The sequence below is a fragment of the Gorilla gorilla genome, chromosome X (assembly GCF_029281585.2).
Source record: "Gorilla gorilla gorilla isolate KB3781 chromosome X, NHGRI_mGorGor1-v2.1_pri, whole genome shotgun sequence".
In the NCBI taxonomy this organism is placed as follows: domain Eukaryota; kingdom Metazoa; phylum Chordata; class Mammalia; order Primates; family Hominidae; genus Gorilla; species Gorilla gorilla.
The window spans coordinates 131222777-131250269 of record NC_073247.2 but is presented as its reverse complement, the minus strand read 5'-3'; the positions used below and the strand labels follow the sequence as shown (position 1 = coordinate 131250269).

General features: G+C 44.4%; 1 protein-coding gene across 2 annotated transcripts; it reads left to right on the top strand.

The window, feature by feature from the left end:
- Positions 1-19: 19 nt before the first annotated feature.
- STEEP1 (STING1 ER exit protein 1) lies at positions 20-27493 on the top strand. Of its 2 annotated transcripts, none has more exons than XM_004064774.4 (7): positions 20-231; positions 5079-5196; positions 19988-20029; positions 21005-21143; positions 22899-22988; positions 24237-24329; positions 25868-27493. In XM_004064774.4, the coding sequence occupies exons 1-7, from the start codon at positions 108-110 to the stop codon at positions 25928-25930; spliced, it is 669 nt and encodes a 222-aa protein (XP_004064822.1). In that variant the 5' UTR covers positions 20-107; the 3' UTR covers positions 25931-27493. The 2 variants fall into 2 exon arrangements, with proteins under 2 accessions (XP_004064822.1, XP_055232205.1); XM_055376230.2 differs by lacking the exon at positions 20-231 and adding an exon at positions 3835-3937.

Genomic DNA, 27493 nt, shown 5'->3' with positions numbered 1-27493 from the left:
ACACGTGACCAGCGTAGCCACAAGGAAAAGGTGCAAGGCGCACTCGTGACGTCATTTCGGCGCGACCCTCTTCTTGGCGTAGAGTTTTCAGATTGCTGTTGTGAACCATGCCGAAAGTAGTGTCTCGGTCAGTAGTCTGCTCTGACACTCGGGACCGGGAGGAATATGACGACGGCGAGAAGCCCCTCCATGTTTACTACTGTTTGTGCGGCCAGATGGTCCTAGTGCTGGGTGAGTAGCCGGGAACTGCGGGGGCGTCTGCAAGGAGCCAGACTTCGGGTTCTTGAAGGCGAATTTCCTCTGGCTGTGATCTGGGAGCCACTTCTCAACGAAGATTGGTGGGTTTTCTCTCTCCGACTAAATCCTCCCTACGCATCCCCGCCCCACTCCAGGGCATTTTTTTTTCCTGCTTTTTGTTTAGCCTTGTGACTCTGTATCCAGACCTTCCTCAAAACTAAACTCCTTCAGGAGAACAAAAATAGAAACAAACATATTGTATTTCCCTCTTAATCCACTGTCTTCAAAAACTACTGCCTCTAGAAGCTTTATAACGTTTCTGCTGGATACCAAGATGCTGCAGTTGCTCTTACCTCACAGCAAACGAAAATAAAACCCTCCCTTGATCCTGTATTCCCCTCCAGCTGTAACCCCATTTCGTTGCTTCTTTTATAGCAAAGCTTCTCAAAAGAGTTGCCTATATTGGCTGTCTTTGCATCCTGACTTCTCATTCTCTCCTGACCTCACTTCAGGTAGGCTTTCCTTCCCACCTCATCATCTTAACCATATTTGGCTCCATGTTAACAGTTCTAGTGGTCAGTTATCAATGTTCATTTTAATTCTTCTCTCAGTGGCATTTGACAGAGGTAATCATTTCATTCCTTTTGCAACATGTTTTTTATTTGCTTCCAAGACTCCATACTCACTTGATTTTCCTCCTACCTCATATTCCCCCCCCCCCTTTTTTTTTTGAGATGGAGTCTCACTCTGCTGCCCAGGCTGGAGTGCAATGGTGCAATCTCGGCTCACTGCAAGCTCTGCCTCCCGGATTCAAGTGATTCTCCTGCCTCAGCCTCCCGAGTAGCTGGGATTACAGGCGCCTGCCACCACGCCCGGTTGATTTTTGTGTTTTTAGTAGAGACGGGGGTTTCACTACGTTGGCCAGGCTGGTCTCGAACTCCTGACCTCGTGATCCACCCGCCTCGGCCTCCCAAGGTGCTGGGATTACAGGCGTGAGCCACCGCGCCCAGCCTTAGATTTTTCCCCTTCTTGTCTGGCTCCCTTTTCTCTCTCAGACTTTTAGGCATTCCAAGGCCCTATAGCTCAGTACTCTCACCTATTCTCACTCTGTACCCACCCCCTAGGTGATCTCATTCATTCCCAAGCTTTAAATACAACTGACATGCTGGTAACTCCCAGATGTTCATCTTTAACCTGCACCTCTCCTGAGACTCCAATTCCCTATTCAACATCTCCACTTGAATGTCTAGTGGGCCTCTCAAATATATCGTGCTGAAAATTGAGTTCATGACCTCTACACCCGCTCTCCAATTGCTCCTCTTATAGTCATCCCTATTGCAGTCAGTAGTACAACTATTCATCCAGTATCTCAGACCAAAACCTGGAATCAGTCTTGACTTCTGTCTGTCACGTACCTTACATCTGTCCAGTCCATCAGGAAATCCTGCAGGTGCTTTCGTGAAAATGTATGCAGGATCTGACTGCTTCTTACCACCTCCATTCCTTTTTCTTTTTGAGACAGAGGGAATCTCACTCTGTCACCCAGGCTGGAGTGCTGCGGCGCGGTCTCAGCTCACTGCAACTTCCGCCTCCCAGGTTCAAGCGATTCTCCTGCCTCAGCCTCCCAAGTAGTGTGCGCCACCAGGCCCGGCTAGTTTTTTTTTTTTTTTTTTTTGAGATGGAGTTTTGCTCTTCTTGCCCAGGCTGGAGTGCAGTGGTGCGATCTTGGCTCACTGCAACTTCCATCTCCCAGGTTGAAGCGATTCTCCTGCCTCAACCTCCCTAGTAGCTGGGATTACAGGCATGTGCCACCACGCCCGGCTAATTTTGTATTTTTAGTAGAGACGGGGTTTCACCATGTTGGCCAGGCTGGTCTTGAACTCCTGACCTCAAGTGATCCACCCACCTAGGCCTCCCAAAGTGCTGGGATTACAGGCATGAGCCGCCACGGCCGGCCTACCATCTCCACTTCTAACACTGTAGTCCAAGCTACTACCATCTTTCACCTGGATTGGCACAATAGTCTCTTGCTCTCGTTGCTTCCGCTCTTTTCCACATAGTAGCCAGAGTCCTGTTCAAAACCAATGGTTTCATATAACACTGAGAATAAAACCAAAGTCCATCCATACCAAGACCCTTGATCAGGCCTGTGGCTACCTCTCAGGCTTCATCCCCTAACAGTCTTCCTCTTGCTCATCGCACTTCAGCCACAGTGGCCTTTTTGCTTTTTCTCCATCATGTCAAAAGTGTTCCTGCCCCCCAGTGCCTTTTTAATTGGTATTTCTTCTGCCCCAAAAACTTTTCCCTCAATCCCTCCCTTACTTGATTCAGGTCTCTGCTAAAATGTAATTTCCTTAGAGAACCCTTCCCTGATTACCTTATCTAAAACAGCATCCCTGTCACTTTGTCCTCTTACCCTGCTTAATATTTAGCACTTATCATTACCCGAAATCATATTATAATTATTTTAAAATATGTTGCCTCTTCCACTAGAATGTAAGCTTCATCAGGGCCGGGACTTTTTTTTTTTTTTTTTTTTTTTTGAAACAGTGTCTAGCTCTTGTAGCCCAGGCTGGAGTGCAATGGTGCGATCTCACCTCACTGCAACCTCTGCCTCCCAGGTTCAAGTGATTCTCCTGCGTCAGCCTCCCGAGTAGCTGGGATTACAGGCACCTGCCACCATGTCTGGCTAATTTTTTTTTTTTTTTTTTGAGACGGAGTTTCGCTCTTGTTGCCCAGGCTGGAGTGCAATGGCACCATCTCGGCTCACTGCACCCTCCGTCTCCTGGGTTCAAGCGATTCTCCTGCCTCAGCCTCCCGAGTAGCTGGGATTACAGGCGTGCACCACCATGCTCAGCTAATTTTGTATTTTTTTAGTAGAGACAGGGTTTCTCCATGTTGGTCAGGCCGGTCTCAAACTCCCGACCTCAGGTGATCCGCCAGCCTCGGCCTCCCAAAGTGCTGGGATTACAGACGTGAGCAACCGCACCCGGCTAATTTTTGTATTTTTAGGAGAGACGGGGTTTCACCATGTTGGCCAGGCTGGTCTCGAACTCCTGACCTCAGGTGATCCACCTGTCTTGGCTTCCCAAAGTGCTGGGATTACAGGCGTGAGCCACCGTGCCCGGCCAGGGCGGAGACTTTATCTGCTTTGTTGTTTGCTGAATCTTCAGCACAGTGTTAGAACAGTGCCTGCTACCTAGAGGGCCCTCACATATTTATCGAAGAAATTAATTCTTGGTAAGGAGGTGTGGTGGAAACAGCATGTGCTTTTGAATCGCTTAGAGTTGGGTCTGAATTCTTGTTCTGCTTCTTATTAGATGCATGGTATATCTCTTACCCTTTTTAACCTCAGTTCCTTCATCTTTAAAACAGGAACAACAAATCTCTACTTTAACCATTCATTGTGAAGAGTAAATGAGCTGACATGTAAACTGCCTAGTGTTCTCTAACTCCTCTCTTCACCTCCTCTATTCATCTTGAATTACTCTGACCACTTGACTTTCTCTGTGATCCTTTAGGTGCTTAATTTGCATTATATAAATTTTCTTTTTTTTTCTTTTTTTTCTTTTGAGAGACGGAGTTTTCCTCTGTTGCTCAGGCAGGAGTGCAGTGGTGTGATCCCAGCTCACTGCAACCCTCTGCCTCCTGGGTTCAAGCGATTCTCCTGCCTCAGCTTCCCAACTAGCTGGGACTACAGGTGTGTGCCATCATGCCCTGCTAATTTTTGTATGTTTTAGTAGAGACGGTTTCGCTATATGTTGGCCAGGCTGGTCTTGAACTTCTGACCTCAGGTGATCCACCTGCCACCTCAGCCTCCCAAAGTGCTGGATTACAAGCGTGAGCCACCGCACACGGCCCATTATATCAATTTTCAATCTGCTTTACAACTGTACCTAATTTGTTTACTGTGTTTTCATTGTTTTCAGATTAAAATTCCTCCAACTAGGATGGATCATTTGTATACTATATAATCACCCTCTCCCTTCCTTTTTTTTTTTTTTTTTTTTTTTGATGGAGTCTCACTCTGTTGCCCAGGCTGGAGTGCAATGGCGTGATATTGGCTCACTGCAACCTCCACCTGGCCCAGCTACTTGGGAGGCTGAGGCGAGGCTGGTCTTGAACTACTGACCTCAGGTGATCTGCCCGTCTTGACCTCCCAAAGTGCTGGGATTACAGGCATGAGCCACCTCGCCTGGCCTTTTTTTTTTTTTTTTGTAAAACAGAGACAGGGTCTTGCTGTGTTGCCCAGGCAGGAGTACAGTGGCTATTCACAGGCACAGTCATGGAACACTACAGCATTGCACTCCTGTTCTCAAGCAATCGCCCTGCCTCATTCTTCTGAGTAGCTGAGACTATAGGTGCATGCCACCACGCCCAGCCTCTCTCCTTTTCTTAGCACATACCCACTTTTCCCAGTGCTTCCTCGTAGGCATTCCAGTATGCTTGATTGTGTCTCCTGATTCTAATGCATTATAACACAAACCAAGTGTACTATGATCACAGAAATACTTACAGAAACCTGAATTGCAGTACTGGGAAGGACTTTTGAGATAATATCATCTAACTCATCTTTCAAATGAGGCAAAAGTCTCCAAAGGAGGAAGTGATTTGCCAAAGATCACCAGGGTAGTAAGAGAGCTGGAACCAAATACCAAGGTCTCCTGATAGCAAGTCATTTTTAGGTGGAACATTCAATAATAGGTTTCAATAAGCATAGTAATTGTAGTAGAAAATTCTAGTGCTAGGGATCCCACTCAAAACTTCTCAGGATATTTTGCAGTGACTCATTTGCTATATTTTGCCATGACTCTGGTGACCAAATCTCTCCATTCCTTCAGACTGCCAGTTAGAGAAATTGCCCATGAGGCCCCGGGACCGGTCCCGTGTGATTGATGCTGCCAAACATGCCCATAAGTTTTGTAACACAGAAGATGAGGAGACTATGTATCTGCGGAGGTAAGAGGTTGATGCTCCCTGTTTAGGATTTCCCTATTGTGTTGGAGTCTGTTTCTGAATAATATAAATATCACATCTATTGTTGAACAGGTCAGTCGGTCCCAATACTTTGACATTTGTGGTGGTTTTCTAACTTCTGTTAATGTAGTAATATCTTTATTGTGCTTTGTTGAAATGGTGCTCACATGTGATTCCATTGCTTTTTTTTTTTAATTGAGATGGAGTCTCACTCACTCTGTTGCTCAGGCTGGAGTGCAGTGGCGTGACCTCGGCTTACTGCAACCTCCACCTCCCAGATTCAAGCAACTCTCTTGCCTCAGCCTCCCCAGTAGCTGGGATGACAGGCGTGCGCCACCACGCCCAGCTAATTTTTGTATTTTTAGTAGAGACGCGGTTTCACCATGTCAGCCAGGCTGGTCTTGAACTCCTGGCCTCAAGTGATCCTCCCTCCTTAGCCTCCCAAAGTGCTGGGATTACAGGCATAAGCCACTGTGCCCGGCCCCTCCATTGCCATTTGATAGCTGTAGTTTGTTTACAATTTACAGGTTTGAATGAGTTCATTCAACCTGTAATCTTGTGGAGCATACCGTGTGCCAGGCACTGAGCTAGGTACTGGATCTGTGAAGATGAATAAGGTATGATTTTTACCATTAAAGAGCTCATGACTTTGAGGGAATGACTCCTATTGTGATAGGAAAAAATACTGGTCTTCTGAACGAAAGGAAAAACAGGTGGGAGTGGGTCATTTGTCCTGAATGGTGGCCAGGAAAGGCTTCAAAAGATGATGGCATTTGTGTTTAGCCTGAACTAGGATTTCACCAAGTAGATGAAGGGAATGAAGAGCATTCCAGGTGGAAGGAATATGGAAACATTAAAAGCATCAAACATGGTGTGCTTTAGAAACCTGAATTGTCGTTTGTGACTGGAGCACAGGTTACTTTACAGGAACGGTATCATGCATACTAGGGTGAGGACAGAGTAAAGTGCTGAAGTGGACAAGTTTGGCCTTAATCTGTAGGCAATGAAGAGCCATCTCCGTTTTTTTTTGTTTGTTTTTTTTTTTTGACGGAGTTTTGCTCTTGTTGCCCAGGCTGGAGTGCAATGGTGTGATCTTGGCTCACTGCAACCTCCGCCTCCCAGGTTCAAGCGATTCTCCTGCCTCAGCGTCCTGAGTAGCTGGGATTTCAGGCACCTGCCACCACGCCTGGCTAATTTTTTGTATTTTTAGTAGAGATGGGATTTCACTATGTTGGCCAGGCTGGTCTTGAACTTCTGGCCTCAGGCGATCCACCTGCCTCTGCCTCCCAAAATGCTGGGATTAGAGGGGTGAGCCACTGCGCCTGGCCTATCTCTGTTTTTTAAGCAGGGGTGTGATGTGGTTAGCTCTGTTTTAGATATGGGAGTTTGGTATATATGGGAAATTGAACCCTGGGAAGGGATAAAATTACAGAGTGTGGAGCAAGCAGATAGGACTGAATATTTAAAAGACAGACAAAGGAATTGGAACAGAACCAGAACCTGGTGATGCAGAAAACAGGAGAGAGTATCAAGAAGTGTGTGGGGGTGTGGCTAGAGGACGGTCAGCAGCAGGTGCTAGAAGTCATGGAAAGGTCAATCCTAGGGAATTAAAAAATCCATCCATTAATGCAACAAATATTTCATTTACCGAGCTCCTACTATGTTCCAGGTACTATCCTAGAAGTCTGGAATATATACCAGTGTATTAGTTTTCTTTTTTTTGGAGACGGAGTCTCGCTCTGTCATCCAGGCTGGAGTACAGTGGCGCGATCTCGGCTCACTGCAAGCTCTGCCTCCCAGGTTCACGCCATTCTCCTGCCTCAGCCTCCTGAGTAGCTGGGACTACAGGCACCTGCCACCATGCCCGGCTAATTTTTTTTTTGTATTTTTAGTAGAGACGGGGTTTCACCGTGTTAGCCAGGATGGCCTCGATCTCCTGACCTCGTGGTCTGCCTGCCTCGGCCTCCCAAAGTGCTGGGATTACAGACGTGAGCCATCGTGCCCGGCCGCCAGTGTATTAGTTTTCTAGAGCTGCCATAGTTAAGTACTACAGCCTGGGTGTGGTGGCTCACGCCTGTAATCCCAACACTTTGAGAGGCTGAGGTGGGTGGATCACTTGAGACCAGGAGTTCGAGACCAGGCTGGCCAACGTAGTGAAACCCCATCTCTACTAAAAATACAAAAATTAGTTGGGCATGGTGGCGCATGTGCCTGTAATCCCAGCTATTCGGGAGGCTGGGATAGGAGAATTGCTTGTATGGGGAGGCAGAGGTTGCAGTGAGCTGAGATTGTGCCACTGTACTCCAGCCTGGGCGACAGAGTGAGACTCTGTCTCAAAAAATAAAAAAAAAATAAAGTACTACAAACTGGGTGGCCTAAAACAAGAGAAATTGTTTAATAGTTGTGGAGGCTAGAAGTCTGAAATCAAGGTGTTGGTAAGTCCATGCTCTCTCTCAAGATTGTAGGGGAGAATCCTTCCTTGCCTCATTCCTGCTTTTTGGCGTTTACCAGCAATCCTTGGCATTCCTTGGCTTGTATTGTAAATGCATCACTCCAGTCAGTGCTTGTATCGTCACATGGCATTCTCCCTTTCCCTGGCATTCTCCCTTTGCCTTTTCTTTTCTTATAAGGGCACCAATCATATTGGATTAAGGGCCCATCCTCCTCCAGTATGACATCATTTTAACTTAACTAATTATGTCTGCAACATCACTATTTCCAAATAAGGTCACATTCTGAGGTTCCTGGATGGATGTGGATTTTTTTTTCTTTTCTTTTTTTTTTTTTTTTTTTTTTTTTTGAGATGGTGTGTGCTATCATGCCTGGCTAGTTTTTGTGTTTTTAGTAGAGATGGGGTTTCACCATGTTGGTTGGCCAGGCTGGTCTCAAACTCTTGGACTCAAGTGATCCTCCCACCTCGGCCTCCCAAAGTGCTGGGATCACAGGCATGAGCCACTGTGCCCAGCCAGAATGTGAATTTTTAAGGGCCACTATCTAACCCAGTACAACCAGTAAACAGCAAAGAATCCTGCCCTGATGAAACTTTAGTGTTGAACCAGAAAAAGCTATAGGCTGACATCTAGCTACATGTTTTCTTTCTTTCTTTTCTTTTTTTTTTTTTTTTTGAGATAGAGTCTCGCTCTGTCACCCAAGCTGGAGTGCAGTGATGCGATCTCAACTCACTGCAACCTCTGCCTCCTGGGTTCGAGTGATCCTCCTGCCTCAGCCTCCCATGTAGCTGGGATTACGGTTGTGCACCACTATGCCTGGCTAATTTTTGTATTTTTAGTAGAGACAGGGTTTCACCACGTGAAGCTGCTCTTGTGAGCCTCCTTCTCCTTCTTTGGCCTTCTCAATCCTTTGGATTCTTTTTCTTCTGCCTGCCCCTCAAGTATTGGTATTCCATGCGGTTCTGACCTTGCTTTTGTCCCCACTCTCTTTATGCCTTCCTTGGGCATTCTTGTCACCTTACATGGCATTAGTTACACTTTTATGCTGATGGTAAAATCTAAATCTGCCTACTGTGCCTTCCTGTGTCCCAGAACTGGATAGCCAGTTGCCTACTCTACCTCTTCACCTGATGGCCTACTTTTCAGATCCAACATGATGAAGGCCAAACTTATCATTTCTCTACTGTGGACAGTACCACAGATCGATTCACTCAGCACCACTCCGACACTCTTCTTTTTTTTTTTTTTTTTGAGACGGAGTCTCACTCTGTCACCCAGGCTGGAGTGCAGTGGCGCGATCTCAGCTCACTGCAAGCTCTGCCTCCCGGGTTCAGGCCATTCTCCTGCCTCAGCCTCCTGAGTAGCTGGGACTACAGGTGCCTGCAACCACGCCCGGCTAATTTTTTGTATTTTTAGTAGAGACGGGGTTTCACTGTGTTAGCCGGGACGGTCTCGATCTCCTGACCTCGTGATCCGCCTACTTCGGCCTCCCAAAGTGCTGGGATTACAGGCGTACTCTGACACTCTTCTGCTACACCCTCCTATACACGAGTGTCTGTAAAGTTAGGGTGCATATTCCAGTCCCCTTCCCCCCAACAACTAAGATTCTGAATATGACTTAGCTTTGGCCAAGCAAAAGAGATGGAAGTAGATGTCAGCTGATGGGTGACTTCAAGCCTTTTTTACCCTTTATCCTTATTCCATCCTGCTTCTTGGGAAATGGACATGATAATTGGAGCACTAGCAGCCAGCCTGGCACTGGGAAGGAGAGGCCACAAGAATTGCAGAGCCTTTGCCCTGCTATCCTTGGGTCTCAACCAGTGCTCAGAACTGCCTTCCTCCTGATGTTACATGAGAGAACAAGCTCTTTTGTTAAAGCCATTGCAGTCAGGTCTCTATTACTATTAGCCAAATACTAGTCCTTCTTTTCCTTCTTCCTATGATGACACCAGGATTCATGCAGTGGCCCCAGCCAGAAATCTAGGAGTCAGTCTCTATTTGTCTCATCTGTCCCCACCATCCCACCATCCCCTGCATACATCTAGTCACTCACCATGTACTGTCGATTCTGCCTTCTAATCTCTTTTGTGGCTGCTGCCTCGTGTTCAGCCCTGCTGCACTGCCGTTATTTCAGTACCCAAAATCACTTACTTAGACTACTGAAGTGGCCTCTTAATTGGTCTTTTGGTCTCTAGTTTTGCTCTCTTCCAGTCTATCCTCTACTGCTTGAATTATCTGAAATACACATTATGTCAGTCACCTGGTTCAAATCTGTTAGTGACCCTTCATCACTTATAGCAATGCCTTTCAAACATTTTTAGATGAAAAATCCTTTCTTTAATTAAATTCTTACCCAGAAGTATAAATAAATAAGACTGATAAGCAGAAAGCTGCTCTGAGTGGGGAGGAGTCTAGCCCAATCCATTAAGGACTCCTCCCTCCTCCCCATCTGATTTCATTTAGGGATCATTGTGGAGTACAAGGAAAACACTCCTAGTTGGCTGGATAAAAATATAAGCCTGAATGCGCTCTATGATCTGTCCATCTTCATCTTCTGGTACTCTCTTGATTTTTTTTTTTTTTTTAAAGAACAAACATTTATCATTTTGTGTATTTTCTGTGGGTCAGGAATTCAAGAGCAAGCTTAGCTAGGTGATTCTGGTCTCATGAAGCTGCGATTAAGAAGATGACTATGTAAACAGTCATCTGAAGTCTTTTTTTTTTTTGAGGCAGGGTCTCACTCTGTCACGCAGGCTAGAGTGCGGTGGCACAATCACAGCTCACTGCAGTCTCGATCTCCTGGGCTCAAGTGATCCTCCCACCTCAGCCTCCTGAGTAGCTGGGACCATAGGCATGTGCCACCATGCCTGGCTAATTTTTAATTTTTTTTGTAAAGACAGGGTCTTCCTATGTTGCCCAGGCGGTTCTTGAACTCCTAGGCTCAAGCAATCCCCCTGCCTTGTCCTCCCAAAATGCTGGGATTACAGGTGTGAGCCACCATGCCTGGCCTGAAATCTTGATTAGGGCTGGAGAGTCATCTTCCAAGGTGTCTCATATGGTAGGCAGTTGAGTGCTAACTGTTGGCAAGAAGCCTCAGTTTCTCAACACAGGGATCTTTCCATAAGGCTGCTTGAGTATCCTCATGACATGGCAGCTGGCTTCCCACAATGTAAGTAATTCAGGAGAGCAAGGCAAAAGCCGCAATGTGTTTTATGGCTATGACTCAGAAGGCACACACAGTTGTTTCTGTGATGTCCTTTTGGTGTCACAAGTCAGCGCTATTCATTGTGGGAGGTGACTATACAAGGGTGTTAGTACCAGGGACAAGGATCATTGGGGGCCACCTTAGAGGCTAGCTACCACAGCCAGAATGGAGAATTTTTTTTTCTTGAGATGAAGTCTCACTCTATTGCCCAGGCTGGAGTGCAGTGGTGCAATCTCGGCTCACTGCAACCTCCACCTCCTGGGTTCAAGTGATTCTCCTGCCTCAGCTTCCCGAGTAGCTGGGATTACAGGCATGCACCACCATGCCTGGCTAATTTTCGTATTTTTAGTAGAGACGGTGTTTCACCATGTTGGCCAGGCTGGTCTCGAACTCCTGACCTCAAATGATCCACCCGCCTTGGCCTCCCAAAGTGCTGGGATTACAGGCGTGAGCCACCGTGCCCGGCCGAGAATGTTTTGTTTTGTTTTTGGTCACAGAGTCTTCCCTATCTCATATATTCCTTGAGATTCAGGATAGGAAAGAAAATCAAGGTCAATTATCCCAAACATCTAGCTCATATTAATCACTTCTTTATAGTCATACCACTTGAAATTCTTACCTCATTTACATTAAAGTCTCACTATTTCAATAAGATGAACTTTTTGAGAGCAGGAACCCTGCCTTATTTTTCTGAAACCCTTAGGACAGACATCTTGCCTGCTTCTTGGCACATAGTTAGAAATAGATACATTTTTATAAACTTGACAAAATCCAGTTTGTCATTGGTACTTGAAGATTAACTCATTGAGAAATATGCAGCCCCATTTATTTGATATTTCTATGTGTTTTGAAAGCTTGAACTTAACGGGATTGGCCGACTTCAGGATTCTAGGGGAAGTTCATTCTCTGTATGGTGAATCTCTCCCTTCAGTATGGGGTTGAATTTAGTCCCAGTGGGACCAGAGAGGGTATATAGAACCAAAAATATTATTAGTGCCCTGGTCCAGTGATGTCAATGAATTGGAGCACGTTTGACATAAGTAATACTTGTAAATGGAGAGGCAGAACATTAAAGATGATGGTCAGCACAGTCTGTATAGTTATATCCCAAGCAGTACCACTTTGTGACTTTGGGCAAGTAATCTTTTAGGCCCCCAATTTCCTTATCCTTCAATTGGGAAAATAATACCCATGTGTTGTCAAAGAGCAACTGGAAGTCTCCTACAGTACCAGAAAGACCACAAATAGTTATAATGACTTTGGAAAGTACTTTGGCAAGATCCATTATAGCTGAAGATGCATATAATGTGTGCCTTAGAAATTCTGCTTTTCATGTACACCTTAGCAAAGTGATTCTTAACCTTTGCTGTGTGCCGGAATCATCTGGAGGAGTTTTTTTTTGTTTGTTTTAATGCGAATGCCTCAGCTTTACCCTCAGAGATTTCGTTTCTGTTTTTCATTTTTTTTTTTTTTTTTTTGAGACAGAGTCTCACTTTGTTATATAGGCTGGAGTGCAGCGGTGCGATCTCCATTCACTGTAACCTCCGCCTCCCAGGTTCAAGCAATTCTTCCACCTCAGCCTCCTGAGTAGCTGGGATTACAGGCACCCGCCATCATACCTGGGTAATTTTTGTAGAGACAGGGTTTCACCATGTTGGCCAGGCTGGTCTTGAACTCCTGACCTCAGGTGATCTGCCCACCTCAGCCTCCCAAAGTGCTGGGATTACAGGCGTGAGCCACCACACCCAGCCGAGATTTAGTTTCTTTTAAATTGAGTTATAGTCTACATACCATAAAAGTCACCATTTTAAAGTGTATGATTCAGTGGTTTTAGTATGTTTGCAAGATTGTGCAAAAGATTGGACACCTCTGCCCTAGAGAAAGGAATGCTGCACAGAGGCCAAGAAAAGTCTGAACAGAGAGGCCTTGCTGGGTTTAGATCATGTGCTTTTTGTCCAATCACATTTCTACATGGTTGTCAATCATGCCTCTGTAACAAAGCTTCCATAAAAACCCAGGAGGACAGGGTTTGGGAAGCTTCTGGATGGCTGAATATGTGGAGGTTCCTGAAGGGTGGCGTGTCCAGGGAGGGCATGGAAGCTCCACGCCCCTTGCCCCTTACCTCACCCTGCGCATCTCTTCTCTGTATCCTTTGTGATATCCTCTGTAGTCAACTGGTAAACATTAACTATTTCCCTGAGTTCTGTGAGCTGCACTAGCAAAGTAATCGAACCCAAAGAGGGGGTCGTGGGAACCCCAACTTGAAGCTAGTTGGTCAGAAGTTCTGGAGGCCTGGCTAGGCATGGCGGCTCACGCCTGTAATCCTAGCACTTTGGGAGGCTGAAGCGGGCAGATCACTTGAGGTTAGGGGTTCGAGACCAGCCTGACCAACATGGCGAAACCCTGTCTCTACAAAAAAGTTGCAAAAATTAGCCGGGCAGCCAGGTGCAGTGGCTTATGCCTGTAATCCCAGCACTTTGGGAGCCTGAGGCAGGTGGATCATGAGGTCTGGAGATCGAGACCATCCTGACCAACACAGTGAAACCCCATCTCTACTAAAAATACAAAAAATTAGCTGGGCGTGGTGGTGCGCACCTGTAGTCCTCAGGAGGCTGAGGCAGGAGAATCGCTTGAACCTGGGAGGCGGAGGTTGCAATGAGCCGAGATGTGCCACTGCACTCCAATCTGGGTCACAGAGTGAGACTCAGTCTTAAAAAAAAAAAAAAAAGTTTTGGAAGCCTGGACTTGCGACTGGTATCTGGTTGGTGGCCGGTCTTGGGGACCAAGCCGTCAACCTGTGGTATCTGACGCTGTGTCCGAGTAGACAGTGTCAGAACTGAATTGGAGGACACCTAGCTGGCATCCATTTATTGGAGTGTGGGGAAAACCCCACACACATTTGGCCACAGAAGTCTTCTTCTGTGTTGAAGGTTGTTGTTGTGGTGTGAGATCAGAGGAAAAACCCAGGTTGACAGAGTTTTTCCCAAACAGCTGGCATTCACCAATAGACCATCTGCCTCAGTTGTACTGCCTGCCTGCCCGCTTCCTCGTTCCTCCCTCATCTCTGCCCTGGCCAGTCAAGTTGGAGGGGAACCTTAGGAAGGACAGGGGAAACAGAGGAAGTAGAAATTCTTTTTTTTTTTTTGAGACGGAGTTTTGCTCTTGTTGCCCAGGCTGGAATGCAGTGTTGCAATCTCGGTTCACTACAATCTCCACCTCCCGGGTTCAAGCGATTCTCCTGCCTCAGCCTCCCAAGTAGCTGGGATTACAGGCACGTACCACCATGCCTGGCTAATTTTTTGTATTTAGTAGAGATGGGGTTTCACCATGTTGGTCAGGCTGGTCTTGAGCTCCTGACCTCAGGTGATCCACCTGCCTTGGCCTCCCAGAGTGCTGGGATTACAGGTGTGAGCCGCCGCGCCTGGCCCCCATTTTTAAATTGGTGTATTTGTCTTTCTGTTGTTGAGTTGTAAGAATTCTATGTTATGCATACTAGTCCCTTATCATATATATGATTTGCAAATATTTTCTTTCATCCTGTGAATTGTTTTCTCACTTTTTTGATGATATTCTTTGAAGCACACAAGTTTTAAATTTTTATTATCCCATATATCTGATTTTTTTCTTCCATTGCTTGTGCTTTAGGCATCATATCTAAGAAATGGCCAGGCGTGGTGGCTCATGCTTGTAATCCTAGCACTTTGGGAGGCCGAGGTGGGTGAATCATTTGAGGCCAGGAGTTTGAAACTAGCCTGGCCAACATGGCGAAACCCCATGTGTACTAAAAACACAAAAATTAACCATATGTGGTGGTGCACACCTGTAGTCTCAGCTGCTCGGGGCTGAGGTAGGAGAGAATCGCTTGAACCTGGTAGGTGGAGGTTGTAGTGAGCCAGCCAAGATCGTGCTACTGTACTCCAGACTGGGTGACACAGCCCGAATCTGTTTCAAAAATAAGAAATGTTTGCCTAATCCAAGCATATGAAGATTTGCAGCTATGTTTTCTTCCAAGAGTTTTATAATTTTACTTCTTACATTTAGGTCTTTCATTCATCTTGAGTTAATTTTTGTATATAGCATGAGGTAGGGGGCTAAATTCATCCTTTTGCATGTGGCTATCTAGTTTTCCCAGGACCTTTTGTTAAAAAGACTGAGTTTTTCCCCCTTAATGGTCTTGGCACCCTTGTTGAAAATCAGTTAACCATATATGTATGGGTTTATTTTAGACTCTCAGTTCTATTCCATTGACCTGTATGTCTGTCCTTATACCAGTATCACCCTGTCTTTATTACTATAGCTTTTTAGTCAATTTTGAAATTGGGAAGTGTGAGTTCTCCAACTTTGTTCTTGTTTTTTCAAGATTGCTTTGGCTGTACTGGATTTCTTCCAATTGCATATTAATTTTAGGATCAGCTTAAATTTCTGTGAAAAAGCCAGCTGGGATTTTGAAAGGGATTGTGTTGAATCTGGAAATTCATTCGAGGAATATTGCCACCTTAACAATATTAAGTCTTCCAATCCGTGAACATCAAAATGTGTTTACATTTATTTAGGTCTTCTTTAATTTCTTTTGGTAATACTTTTTAGTTTTCAGTGGACATTTCTTGCACTTCTTTTGTTAAATTTATTCTAGGTGTTGAATAGAAGTAGTGAGAGTGGCATCTTTATCTTGTTCCTGATTTTAGGGGGAAAGCTTTCAGTCTTTCACTATTAAGTATGATGTTAGTTTATGTGGTGCTATGATTTGAATGTGTTCCCCAAAAGTTCATGTGTTGGAAACAATCTGTCTGCCCTATGAATGGATTACTGAGGCTCTGCTCTTATGCATGGATTAACGTTGCTGTCATGTGAGTAGGTCTGTTATTGCAGGAGCAGCTTTGTTTTAAAACCGAGCTTTCTCATACTTACTTGCCCTTCTGCCATGTTATGATGCAGCACGAAGGCTTTTGCCCAATGCCGGAGCCATGCTCTTATGCTTCCCAGCTTTCAGAACTGTGAGAAATCAATCTCTTTTATTTATAAATTATCCAGTCTGTGGTATTATGTTACAGTAACAGAAAATGCACTAAGACATGGGTAAACAGATGGGGGTTTTTCAGAGATGCCCTTTATTAGGTAGAGGAAGTTCCCTTCTATTCTTAGTATATTGAAGGGGTTTTGACTTTTGTCAAGTGCTTTTTCTATGTGTCTATTGAAATGATTATGTTTTTCTCTTTCCTTCTATCAATATGATGTGTTAATTTTTTTAGCTTTATTGAGGTATAATTGACAAAAATTGTATATGTTTAAGGGATACAGCTTGATATTTTGATATACATATACACTGTGAAATGATCACCACAATTAAGCTCATTAATGTATCTATCACCTCACAGTTACCATTTTCTTTGTGTGTGTAGGTAGTGAGGATACTTAAAAAATTTAGAATGTACAATACAGTATTGTTAACTATAGTTATGATGCTGTACAGTAGATCTCCAAAACTTACTCATCTTGCGTAACAGAAACTTTATATCCATTGGACAACAACCTCCCATTTCCTCCACCTTCAGCCCCTGGCAATCACCATTCTACTCTCTGCTTCTATGAGTTTGACTATTTTGGATTCCACAAACAAGTGAGATCATGTAGTATTTGTCTTTCTGTGTTTGGCTTATTTCATTTAGCATAATGTCCTCCAAGTCCATCCATATTATCACAAATGGCAGGATTTCCTTCTTTTCATAAGGCTGAATAATGTTCTGTTGTGTGTGCATGTGTGCGTGCGTGCCACCTTTTCTTTATCCATTTAGCCATTGATAGACATTTAGGTTGCTGCCGTATCTTGGCTGTTGTGAATAATGCTGCAATGAGCATGAGAGTGCACATATCTCTTTGAGATACTGAACTCATTTCCTTTGGATATATACCAAGAAGTGGGATTGCTGGATCATAGGGTAGTTCTATAATTTTCTGAGGAATCTCCCATACTGTGTTCCATAATGGCTGTACTAATTTACATTTTCACTAGCAGTGTATAAGCGTTCCCTTTTCTCCACATCCTCCCTAACATTTAATTTTTGTCTTTTTTTTTTTTTTTTTTTTTGAGACAGAGTCTTACTCTGTCACCAGGCTGGAGTGCAGTGGTGCAATCTCGGTTCACTGCAACCTCTACCTCCCGGGTTCAAGTGATTTCCCTGCCTCATCCTCCCTAGTAGCTGGGACTGCAGGCGCATGCCACCATGCCTGGCTAATTTTTTGTATCTTAGTAGAGATGGGGTTTCACCATGTTGGCCAGGATGGTCTCGATCTCCTGACCTTGTGATCCGCCTGCCTCGGCCTCCCACAGTGCTGGGATTATAGGCGTGAGCCACTGCACCTAGCCTTGTCTTTTTGATAATAGCCATTCTAACTGGAATGAGAGGATATCTCATTATGGTTTTTTTGTTTGTTTGTTTGTTTGTTTGTTTGAGACAGGGTCTTGCTCTGTTGTCCAGGCCGGAGTGCAGTGATGCAATCTTGGCTCACTGCAACCTCTGCCTCCCAGGTTCAAGCGATTCTCCTGCGTCAGCCTCCCAAGTAGCTGGGATTACAGGCATGTGTCACAACACCCAGCTAATTTTTGTATTTTTAGTAGAGACGGGGTTTTACCATGTTGGCCAGGCTGGTCTTGAACTGCTGGCCTCAAGTGATCTGCCTGCCTTGGCCTCCCAAAGTGCTGGCATTACAGGTGTGAGCTACCACGTCCGGCCCTCATTATGGTATTGATTTGCATTTCCCTGATGATTAGTCTTTTCATATACCTGTTGGCCATTTGTATGTCTTGGAGAAATGTCTGTTCAGGTCCATTGCCCATTTAAAAAATCAGGTTATTTATTTATTTGCTATTGAATTGTATGAATTATTATGTGAGAAAAGAAGATTGGTTTGACCACAGAAAAACCTAAAATTTCCACATGGTGGAAAAAGTCAAAGACAAATGACAAACTAGAGAATAAACAAGGCCCCTTAATCATTGCAAGTTTCCTTAATATAAAATTAAAAGGTAACTGAATAAACAAAGGACATGAACTAACAGTTCAAAACAAAGAAAATGCAAATGACTATTAAATATATGAAAAGATGTGTAACTTTACTCCTAAAAAAAGAAATACAAATTAAAAGATTCCATTTTTCACATGTGAGAATGGCAGTGATGCAATTTAACGGCATCCAGTGTTGGTGAGACTGTAGGGAAACAGGAACTCTCAGTATATTGGTAGTGTGAGTCTAAATTGGTTCAACTTCTATAGAGAGAAATTTGGCAGCATCTACCAGAATTTAAAATGTACACACTTCTAGGAATTTGTCCAACACGTAAAAGACATTTTGGTTCATCTATACAAAGGAATACAATGCGGTCCTTGTAAAGAATGAAGTAACTCTTTATCTATTGATATGGAATATATATATATATTTAACCAAGTTATATTTTTAAGTGAACAAAAGTAGAGAACAGCATACATTTGTCTAAAAAAGGAAAAAAATATTTTCTTTATGTACCAGTCAGAGTTCTTTGCTTATATATGCATCAGCTATCTCTAGGATGAACAGAAGAAACTAGAAACAGTATTTGCCTCTGGGGAAGGGAACTGGGTGGGTGGAGGATGAGTAGGGAAGATATTTTTTGTTTTATGCTCTTATGTATACCATATGCATATATTGCCTATTACAAAGTTGAAACAAGGGGAGGGGAAGTGAGGAGACCAGTCAGGACTGGCTGTTACAGTCGTCCAGGGAGTTGATAATGGTGGTGTAGGCTAAGATAGTGGCAGGGTGGAGACAAGCAGACAGATTCAAGGTCTTTTCTTGGAGATAAAAATCCATAGAATTTGGTGATGAAGTAAGTGTGGGAGATGAGGGGAAGAGAAGAATCAAGGATGAGTCCCAGGTTTCCGTTAAACAGCCGTGTGGGTGGAATTGAGTCCTTGTGTATATGACTTGGTGTCTAAGGTGGTATTGTGTGGGCTCTTGAGCTTGACTGCCTGGGCTCAAATTCAACCTCTGCTTCCTAGCTCCACGACTTTGGGCAAGCCATGTAATACTCTGTGGGCCTAGGTTCTTCATTCGTAAAGTGGGAATAATAATATGACATACCTCACAGAGTTGTTGTAAGGATTAAATGAGTTAATACATGTATACTTTTTTTTTTTTTTTTTTTTTTGAGATGGAGTCTCGTTCCGTCACCCAGGCTGGAGTGCAGTGGCGTGAACTCAGCTCACTGCAGCCTCTGCCTTCCAGGTTCAGGTGATTCTCCTGCCTCAGCCTCCTGAGTAGCTGGGATTACAGGCATCTGCCACCACGCCCAGCTAATTTTTATATTTTTAGTAGAGACGGGGTTTCCCCATGTTGGCCAGGATAGTCTCGAACTCCTTACCTCAAATGATCCACCCACCTGGGCCTCCCAAAGTGCTAGGATTGCAGGCGTGAGCCACTGTGCCCAGCCGAGTTAATACATGTATACTTTAGAATAGCTCTTGGCACATAGTAAAGGGTTTATAAGTGGTTGCCGCTATTATTGTTGTTGTTATTACTGCAACTACTATTGCTACCTATGATTATGACTACACTGCTCCTCCTCTTCCTCTTCCTTTGTCAGGGAGATACCTGACCTGTATCAGGGGCTCCATAAATGTTTGTTGCAGGAAGGGAGGAATGTTGAACCAATGAGTTGACCTATGAAATGAAAACTTTTTTTTTTTTTGAGATGGAGTTTCGCTCTTGTTGCCCAGGCTGGAGTGCAATGGCTCGCTCTTGGCTCACTGCAACCTCCGCCTCCCAGCTTCAAGCAATTCTCCTGCCTCAGCCTCCCGAGTAGCTGAGATTATAGGCATGCACCACTGCGCCCGGCTAATTTTGTATTTTTAGTAGAGACGGGGTTTCCCCATGTTGAGGCTGGTCTCGAACTCCTGACCTCAGGTGATCCGCCCGCCTCAGCCTCCCAGAGTGCTGGGATTACAGGCGTGAGCCACCGTGCCCTGCCCCCAAATGAAAACTTTTGAAAGGGCCTCTTAGCGTTTGAAGAAATGGGATAGTAAGGTTGATACATAATGAGATTTGTTCATATCTTTTTATTTTTTAACTTCCATTTTCTGTGCAGACCTGAAGGCATTGAACGACAGTACAGGAAGAAATGTGCAAAGTAAGTATTAACAATGTGGGTTTCTCCAGGCATAGGCAAGTAGAGGCATAATGTGTTAGGAAAATAATTATTTGGATACAACTCTCCATTATGTCTTTTTTTTTTTTTTGAGACAGAGTCTTGCTCTGTCGCCCAGGCTGGAGTGCAGTGGTGCAACCTCAGGTCACCGCAACCTCTGCCTCCTGGGTTTAAGCGATTCTCCTGCCTCAGCCTCTCTAGTAGCTGGGATTACAGGCACATGCCACCATGCCTGGCTAATTTTTGTATTTTTAGTAGAGACAGGGTTTCGACATGTTGGTCAGGCTGGTCTCGAACTCCTGACCTGAGTTCATCCGCCCACCTCAGCCTCCAAAACTGCTGGGATTACAGGCCTGAGCCACCTCGTCCGACCCCCATTATGTCTTTATCCTTATAATCTCAACTGCCTTCAGACTTCAACTATGCACAAATACCAATATGTTCCCCAAAGAGGCTAGTCAAAGTTGTATCTTTGACCAGCTGGCCAGAAAAATGAATTTTTTTTTTGAGACAGAGTCTTGCTCTTATTGCCCAGGCTGGAGTGCAGTGGCGTGATCTCCACTCACTGCAACCTCCACCTCCCGGGTTCAAGCAATTCTCCTGTGTCAACCTCCCGAGTAGCTGGGATTACAGGCACCTGCCACCATGCCTGGCTAATTTTTGTATTTTGAGTAGAGATGGGGTTTTGCCATGTTGGCCGGGCTGGTCTCAAACTCCTGATCTCAGGTGATCCACCTGCCTCGGCCTCCCAAAGTGCTGAGATTACAGGCGTGAGCCACCACGCCCGGCCTAAGTGATTCTTATCAGGTAGAGGTAGTTTTGGGAAACACTGAGAAGAGCCAGTCATTAGTTTATGCCACAAACAGAAATATTCCCAGAGTCTAAGCACACTTTGCAAATTGCTGTTTTGGGAATTTGGATTATGAGACCTCGCAGAAATTCACTGTGTCATTGCAGGTGTGGACTGCCGCTCTTCTACCAATCCCAGCCAAAGAATGCTCCTGTTACCTTCATTGTGGATGGAGCAGTAGTCAAGTTTGGCCAGGGCTTTGGGAAAACGAACATATATACTCAGAAACAAGAGCCTCCTAAGAAGGTAATTACCATTGAAGGAGAGACTGCTTAATATAGCTCTAGATTTAGCTCATGTTTTGAAATAAGATTATAGTGATGAGAAACTGCTCTTTATGGATGTATTCTTTTTATTTCTTTTTCTTTTTTTGTCTTTTTCTTATTTTATTTCTTTTTCTTTTTTCTTTATGGATATATTCTTATACTTTATTTTTATTTTTTAAAAGTTAAAAACAATTTGGGGGGTATATAGATGCACATATTTATGAGGTACATGAGATATTTTGATACAGGTATGCAATGTGTAATCACATCATGGAAAATGGGGTATTCATCCCCTCAAGCATGTATATGGATGCATTCTTTATTAATCGGGTGCCATTTTTGTGTATAAACAGATGCTACGTAATTGTAACGCCTATTATGTGTTCTCTCTTTCCTACAGTTGCCTCATGAGTAAGGTTAGAAATTGTATGGTTTTTACTCACATTAATTTCCTTCAAATTTTCTTCTTTTTATGGAGAGATATCATGTGTTATTTTACAAATTTTTTTTGAACAATTAAAAACAATGAATTAGGCTAATTAAAAAATATATTCCAACCTGGGCATGGTGGCTCATGCCTGTAATCCCAGCACTTTGGGAGGCAGAAGTGGGAGGATCACTTGAGGCCAGGAGTTTGAGACCAGCCTGGGCAGCATGGCGAGACCCTATCTCTACAAAAAAAAGTAAATTGGCTGGGTGTGATGGTATTCACCTATAGTTCTAGCTATTCAGGAGACTGAGGTGGGAGGATCACTGTAGCCCAGGAGTTTGAGGTTACAGTCAGCTATGATTGTGCCACTGCACTCCAGCCTGGGTGACAGTAAGACCCTGTCTCTTAAAAAAAATTAATTGGCCGGGTGCAGTGGCTCACTTCTGTAATCCTAGCACTTTGGGAGGCCGAGGCGGGCGGATCACCTGAGGTCAGGAGTTTGAGACCGGCCTGACAAACATGGAGAAACCCCGTCTCTACTAAAAATACAAAATTAGCTGGGCATGGTGGTGCATGCCTGTAATCCCAGCTACTCAGGAGGCTGAGGCAGGAGAATCGCTTGAACCCAGGAGGCGGAGGTTACGGAGCCGAGATCGCACCATTGCACTTCAGGCTGGGCAACAAGAGTGAGACTCCATCTCAAAAAAAAAAAAGTAATTAAAAATAAATTTTAAGAACCCATGATGGACCATGCATAGTGTCTCTCGCCTGTAATCCTAGCACTTTGGGAGGCCGAGGCAGGAGGATTGCCTGAGGCCAGGAGTTGGATACAAGCCTGAGACATTAAGCGTTAAGGATGCTTTTTTATACCTTCTGTCCTTCTTTTTTTTTTTTTTTTTTTTGCGAGACCCAGTCTCTACAAAAATGTAAAATTAGTCAGGCGTGGGGGCATATGCCTGTAATCCTAGCTACGTGGGAGGTTGAGGCAGGAAGATCACTTGAGCCCAGGAGTTTGAGGTTGCAGTGAGCTATGATTGTGCCACTGTATTCCAGCCTGGGCAGCAGAGTGAGATGCTATTTCAAAAAAATAAAGTAAATTAAAAAAAAATAAGAGCCTTTGATGGCAAATGTTAGAAAAATATGTAAATAAAAACATTGGCACTTTTAAATAGGTCATCCTGTCCCAAAGAGGTAGTGTTTCCCCCAGTACCCACAGCCCCTCACACAGGCGTGTGCACACACACTCACGGCTCATGGATCCTGTTTTGGTGAACCGGACTGAATTCTTCTTGCCTGCCACTCCAGGTGATGATGACCAAACGGACCAAAGACATGGGCAAGTTCAGTTCTGTCACCGTGTCTACCATTGATGAAGAGGAAGAGGAGATTGAGGCTGTAAGTGTCTCTGGTCTTAAGGAAACTGGAATTTGGGGAGAAGGGTACGAGGAAAGGGGACTCTAGAGCGGGAGACTTGGAGTAGTGGAAATATTAGAGACTTCACTTTTAGACCCTGCTCTGCTGATAAGAAACTATGGGCTGGGCGTGGTGGCTCACGCCTGTAATCCCAGCAGTTTGGGAGACCGAGACGGGCGGATCATAAGGTCAGGAGATCAAGACCAGCCTGGCCAACATGGTGAAACCCCGTTTCTACTAAAAATACAAAAAATTAGCTGGGCGTGTTGGTGCACGCCTGTAATCCCAGCTACTCGGGAGGCTGAGGCATGAGAATCGCTTGAACCCGGGAGGTGGAGGCTTCAGTGAGCCGAGATTGTGCCACTGCACTCCAGCCTGGGGACAGAGCGGGTCTCTGTCTCAAAAAAAAAAAAAAAAGAAAAGAAAAGAAACTCTGACTAAAAATACAAAAAATTAGCTGGGCGTGTTGGTGCACGCCTGTAATCCCAGCTACTCGGGAGGCTGAGGCATAAGAATCGCTTGAACCCGGGAGGTGGAGGCTTCAGTGAGCCGAGATTGTGCCACTGCACTCCAGCCTGGGGACAGCGGGTCTCTGTCTCAAAAAAAAAAAAAAAGAAAAGAAAAGAAACTCTGACAGTGAGCCAGTTCCTGTTTCCTTGAATCTCAGGGACATCTGTAAAATGAAAACGAAGGAGTTGGATGAGATCAGTGATTTTTCCCCCCATGCTATTTTTAGAGATGCCTTAGAGGGCAAAGTCCTCATCCCTCTTAATTTGAGAAACTACTGGACTGAAAGATTTCAGTTTCCTTCCAGCCCAACTCGTGGTTTGTGAGTCTGTCCTCAGTAGTAGTAGCAATTACCTTTATGGTTCTTCAGTATAACGATATTGATGGCAAGATGTCATCTGCTGTTTTACATATGTTTTGGTTAAAACGTAAATGCTACTGAAGAATCACTTGAACCCGGGAGGTGGAGGTTGCAGTGAGCCAAGATTGTGCTACTGCACTCCAGCCTGGGCAACAGAGTCAGTCTCTGTCTCAAAACAAACAAACAAACAAAATACCCTAAATGCTCCTGGATTACTGAAAAGATGGAGAATGGAAAAGGAACAGAGTCCTGCCATTTTAGTCATGATTTCGTGATTTGAGTAGTATACACTATGACTTAACGTCTTTGTTGTTATTCCTTGGTGAGACTTCCGGTTTAAGGATGCTCCTTTTTTCCTTCAGAGGGAAGTTGCTGACTCATATGCACAGAATGCCAAAGTGATTGAAAAACAGCTGGAGCGCAAAGGCATGAGCAAGAGGCGACTGCAAGAGCTGGTGAGTAGCAAGGGGTAGCAAGGTGCTGGGGCCCTATCATTTGGATGTCTTGGTCTGAAAGACCTTTCAGCAGGCAGGGAAATCTTGTAGGAAATCTGTTGGGAGGTTTTAGAGTAGTTGGCTGCCAGTTTTATAACCCTGGTCTGTGACTGTCAGTATACCCTACTCTGTAGTAGTGACCCCAGGATCTAGGCATTAAATGATGATACTTGTTATAGCCCTAACTAGGATGATATTTTATTTTCTGTATTTTATTTTTATTTTATTTATTTATTTATTTATTTTGGAGATGGAATCTGACTTTGTCGCCCAGGCTGGAGTGCCGTGGCGTGGTCTCAGCTCACTGCAACCTCTGCCTCCCGGGTTCAAGGGATTCTCCTGCCTCAGCCTCCCGAGTAGCTGGGACTACAGGCATGTGCCACCACGCCTGGCTAATTTTTGTATTTTTAGTAGAGATGGGGTTTCACCATGTTGGCCAGGCTGGTCTCGAACTCCTGACCTCAGGTGATCCGCCCGCCTCGGGCTCCCAAAGTGCTGGGATTTCAGGCGTGAGCCACCACGCCAGGCCAGGATGATATTTTAATCTGCTTCTTGTGGTCCAAGATCAGGAGTTAAAGGTCAGGGTTTCTGGACGTTGTCCCAGGATGTAATGGCACATGATAGGGCTACCTTGGTAGTACCAGGATTGGGGCTGGTCATTGCTTCTTAAAGCACTGGTGGTTTTCTGCACTATTCATGGGCTCATCTTAGAGCATATGGATCTGTGTATGATGGTGCCTATATATTTTTTTTTGACAATTACTTAAAATATTTCATCAAAATCAGATATCACTATGTTGGTGTCTCATCCAAAGGTATACCAGTCTCTTTGTGTCTGTAGTGAGTTTTTGGTGACAGAAGTGGTGGGTCCTGGGAGCTGCTTTACCTTGCCATAGTCGTTTAGAACAGTGCTTCTCAACCTTTCAAAGGCAGAAAGACCAGTGCTTTCCTTTTTTCAAATTTCCATGAACAGATTTGTAATTTATAAAATACAATAAAAATGAATTGTCTCAATTTTTATCAGATTTTTAAAATTACTATTGTGTCAAATTGCTATAAAAGCTTCTAAATGCTTACTATCCATTTTTGTACATATTTTATGTGGACCAATAGCAAATAGTTCATAGACCATATAACTTTAAGTAGCACTGTTCTAGAATGATGTTCTTCCTGTTCTGCCAAGAACAGCATACTGGTATGCCACAGTATTGGTTCCCTCAGCCCGTGGGGGGCACTGGGGCTGCTGGAATCCCTGCGCTGATTTCCTGTGGCCACAGCCTTGTCTTTTTGCCCATTTTGCCTACAAATAGCATTTTTTGTGTATGTGCTATAACATCAGAAAGGTTGGAAAGTAGATGTTAGAGGTATATAATGATTTGGGAACCATGATTCTAGTTTGTACACTAAATGAACATTAAGGGAGAGTGGGTTGGTTAGAATAAGGAAGGAAAATAATTTCGTGTCATGTATCAAGACATATGCTTTTTTTTTCTTTCTAGGCTGAATTGGAAGCCAAGAAAGCGAAAATGAAGGGGACCTTGATTGACAACCAGTTCAAATAACCAGGCCTTTTTCTGAGCCCTAGACTAGAGGCAAGCATTTAGATCAGGAGGCAAAGTAATTTCTTGATTACATAGACGGATTCCTATTTATGCCCTAGCAGAAGGCTTTACGTTGTTTCCCATTGATTCTCCTACATTCAGTGAGGTCTTTAACTGAGTCCATTTAACTTGCTTTCTTTTTTTTTTGAGACAAAGTCTTGCTCTTTCGCCCAGGATGGAGTGCAGTGGTGTGATCTCAGTTCACTGCAGCCTCCGCCTCCTGGGTTCAAGCAGTTCTCCTGCCTCAGCCTCCTGAGTAGCTGGGATTACAGGCATGTGCCACCACGCCTGGCTAATTTTTGTATTTTTAGTAGAGACAGGTTCCACCATGTTGGCCAGGCTGGTCTCGAACTCCTGACCTCAAATGATCCACCCACCTTGGCCTCCCAAAGTGCTGGGATTACAGGAGTGAGCCACCGTGCCCAGCCTTGCCCTGCTTTCTAGGAGATGGAGTTTTCTGAATTTTTCTGTATTTAGGTTTTCTGTACTATTTTTTGTCCACTTGATGCAAACTTCTTCAGCTGTGTAGAAACTTTATGAATAGATGAGTGCTTGAGTGTCTCCAGTCTCTAAAGTGGCTGCTTTTATTCTTTCTTCAAAGTTAATAACATGTTGCAAGATTTTTGGACAAAATATTATGGTGTGTCATAGGAAAAGCACCATGAATTATATTTAGGTATAGCAAGTCAGATCCTTTGAAGTGACTCTGTCTCTGTTCTTAGAAGGGTTCTTGGAATTGGCTGTGGTTTGAATCTTTCTACTGTCAGAGGAGACCCATTAAAAGCCAGAATCTGCATAAAGCTTTCTTTACTTCAAACACTGAAGCTGTAGGCGAGCCATCCCGTATCAACTTTATACTCAAAGAAGGAAAAGCCAGATTGCAGTGAGGGGGTAGGACAGCTCAGATCCAAATGAAAGTAGGGTCTCAAGTAACCCAAGGGTGGCCGGGTACGGTGGCTCACGCCTGTAATCCTAGCACTTTGGGAGGCAGAGGCGGGCAGATTGCCTGAGCTCAGGAGTTTGAGACCAGCCTGGGCAACATGGTGAAACCCTGTCTCTACTAAAATACAAAAGAAATTAGCCAGGTGTGGCGGCATACCCCTGTAGTCGCGGCTACTTGGGAGGCTGAGTCAGGAGAATTGCTTGAACTCGGGAGGTGGAGGTTGCAGTGAGCTGAGATTGCACCACTGTACTCCAGCACTCCAGCCTGGGCGACAGAGTGAGACTCTGTCTCTACGAAAAAAAAAAAAAAGTAACCCAAGGGAGGGAGCTACCTTCTAGTCAGGCAGCTGATACTGCTTCCTTGCATGGATACATGGGAGGGAGACGTTATAGATTAAGAAATGATAGCAAGATAAACAAAATGATTTGTTGGGTATCTTTTACTTTACATTTGCTATTTGCAGAGGAGTGTTGTATATATAGATGTTATTTTATGTCACACTGCTTCAGTGATACCTATATCCATGTGTTTGTATCCATGTTTTTATCCATTCAACTGTATTAAAAGGTGTTGGGACAGGA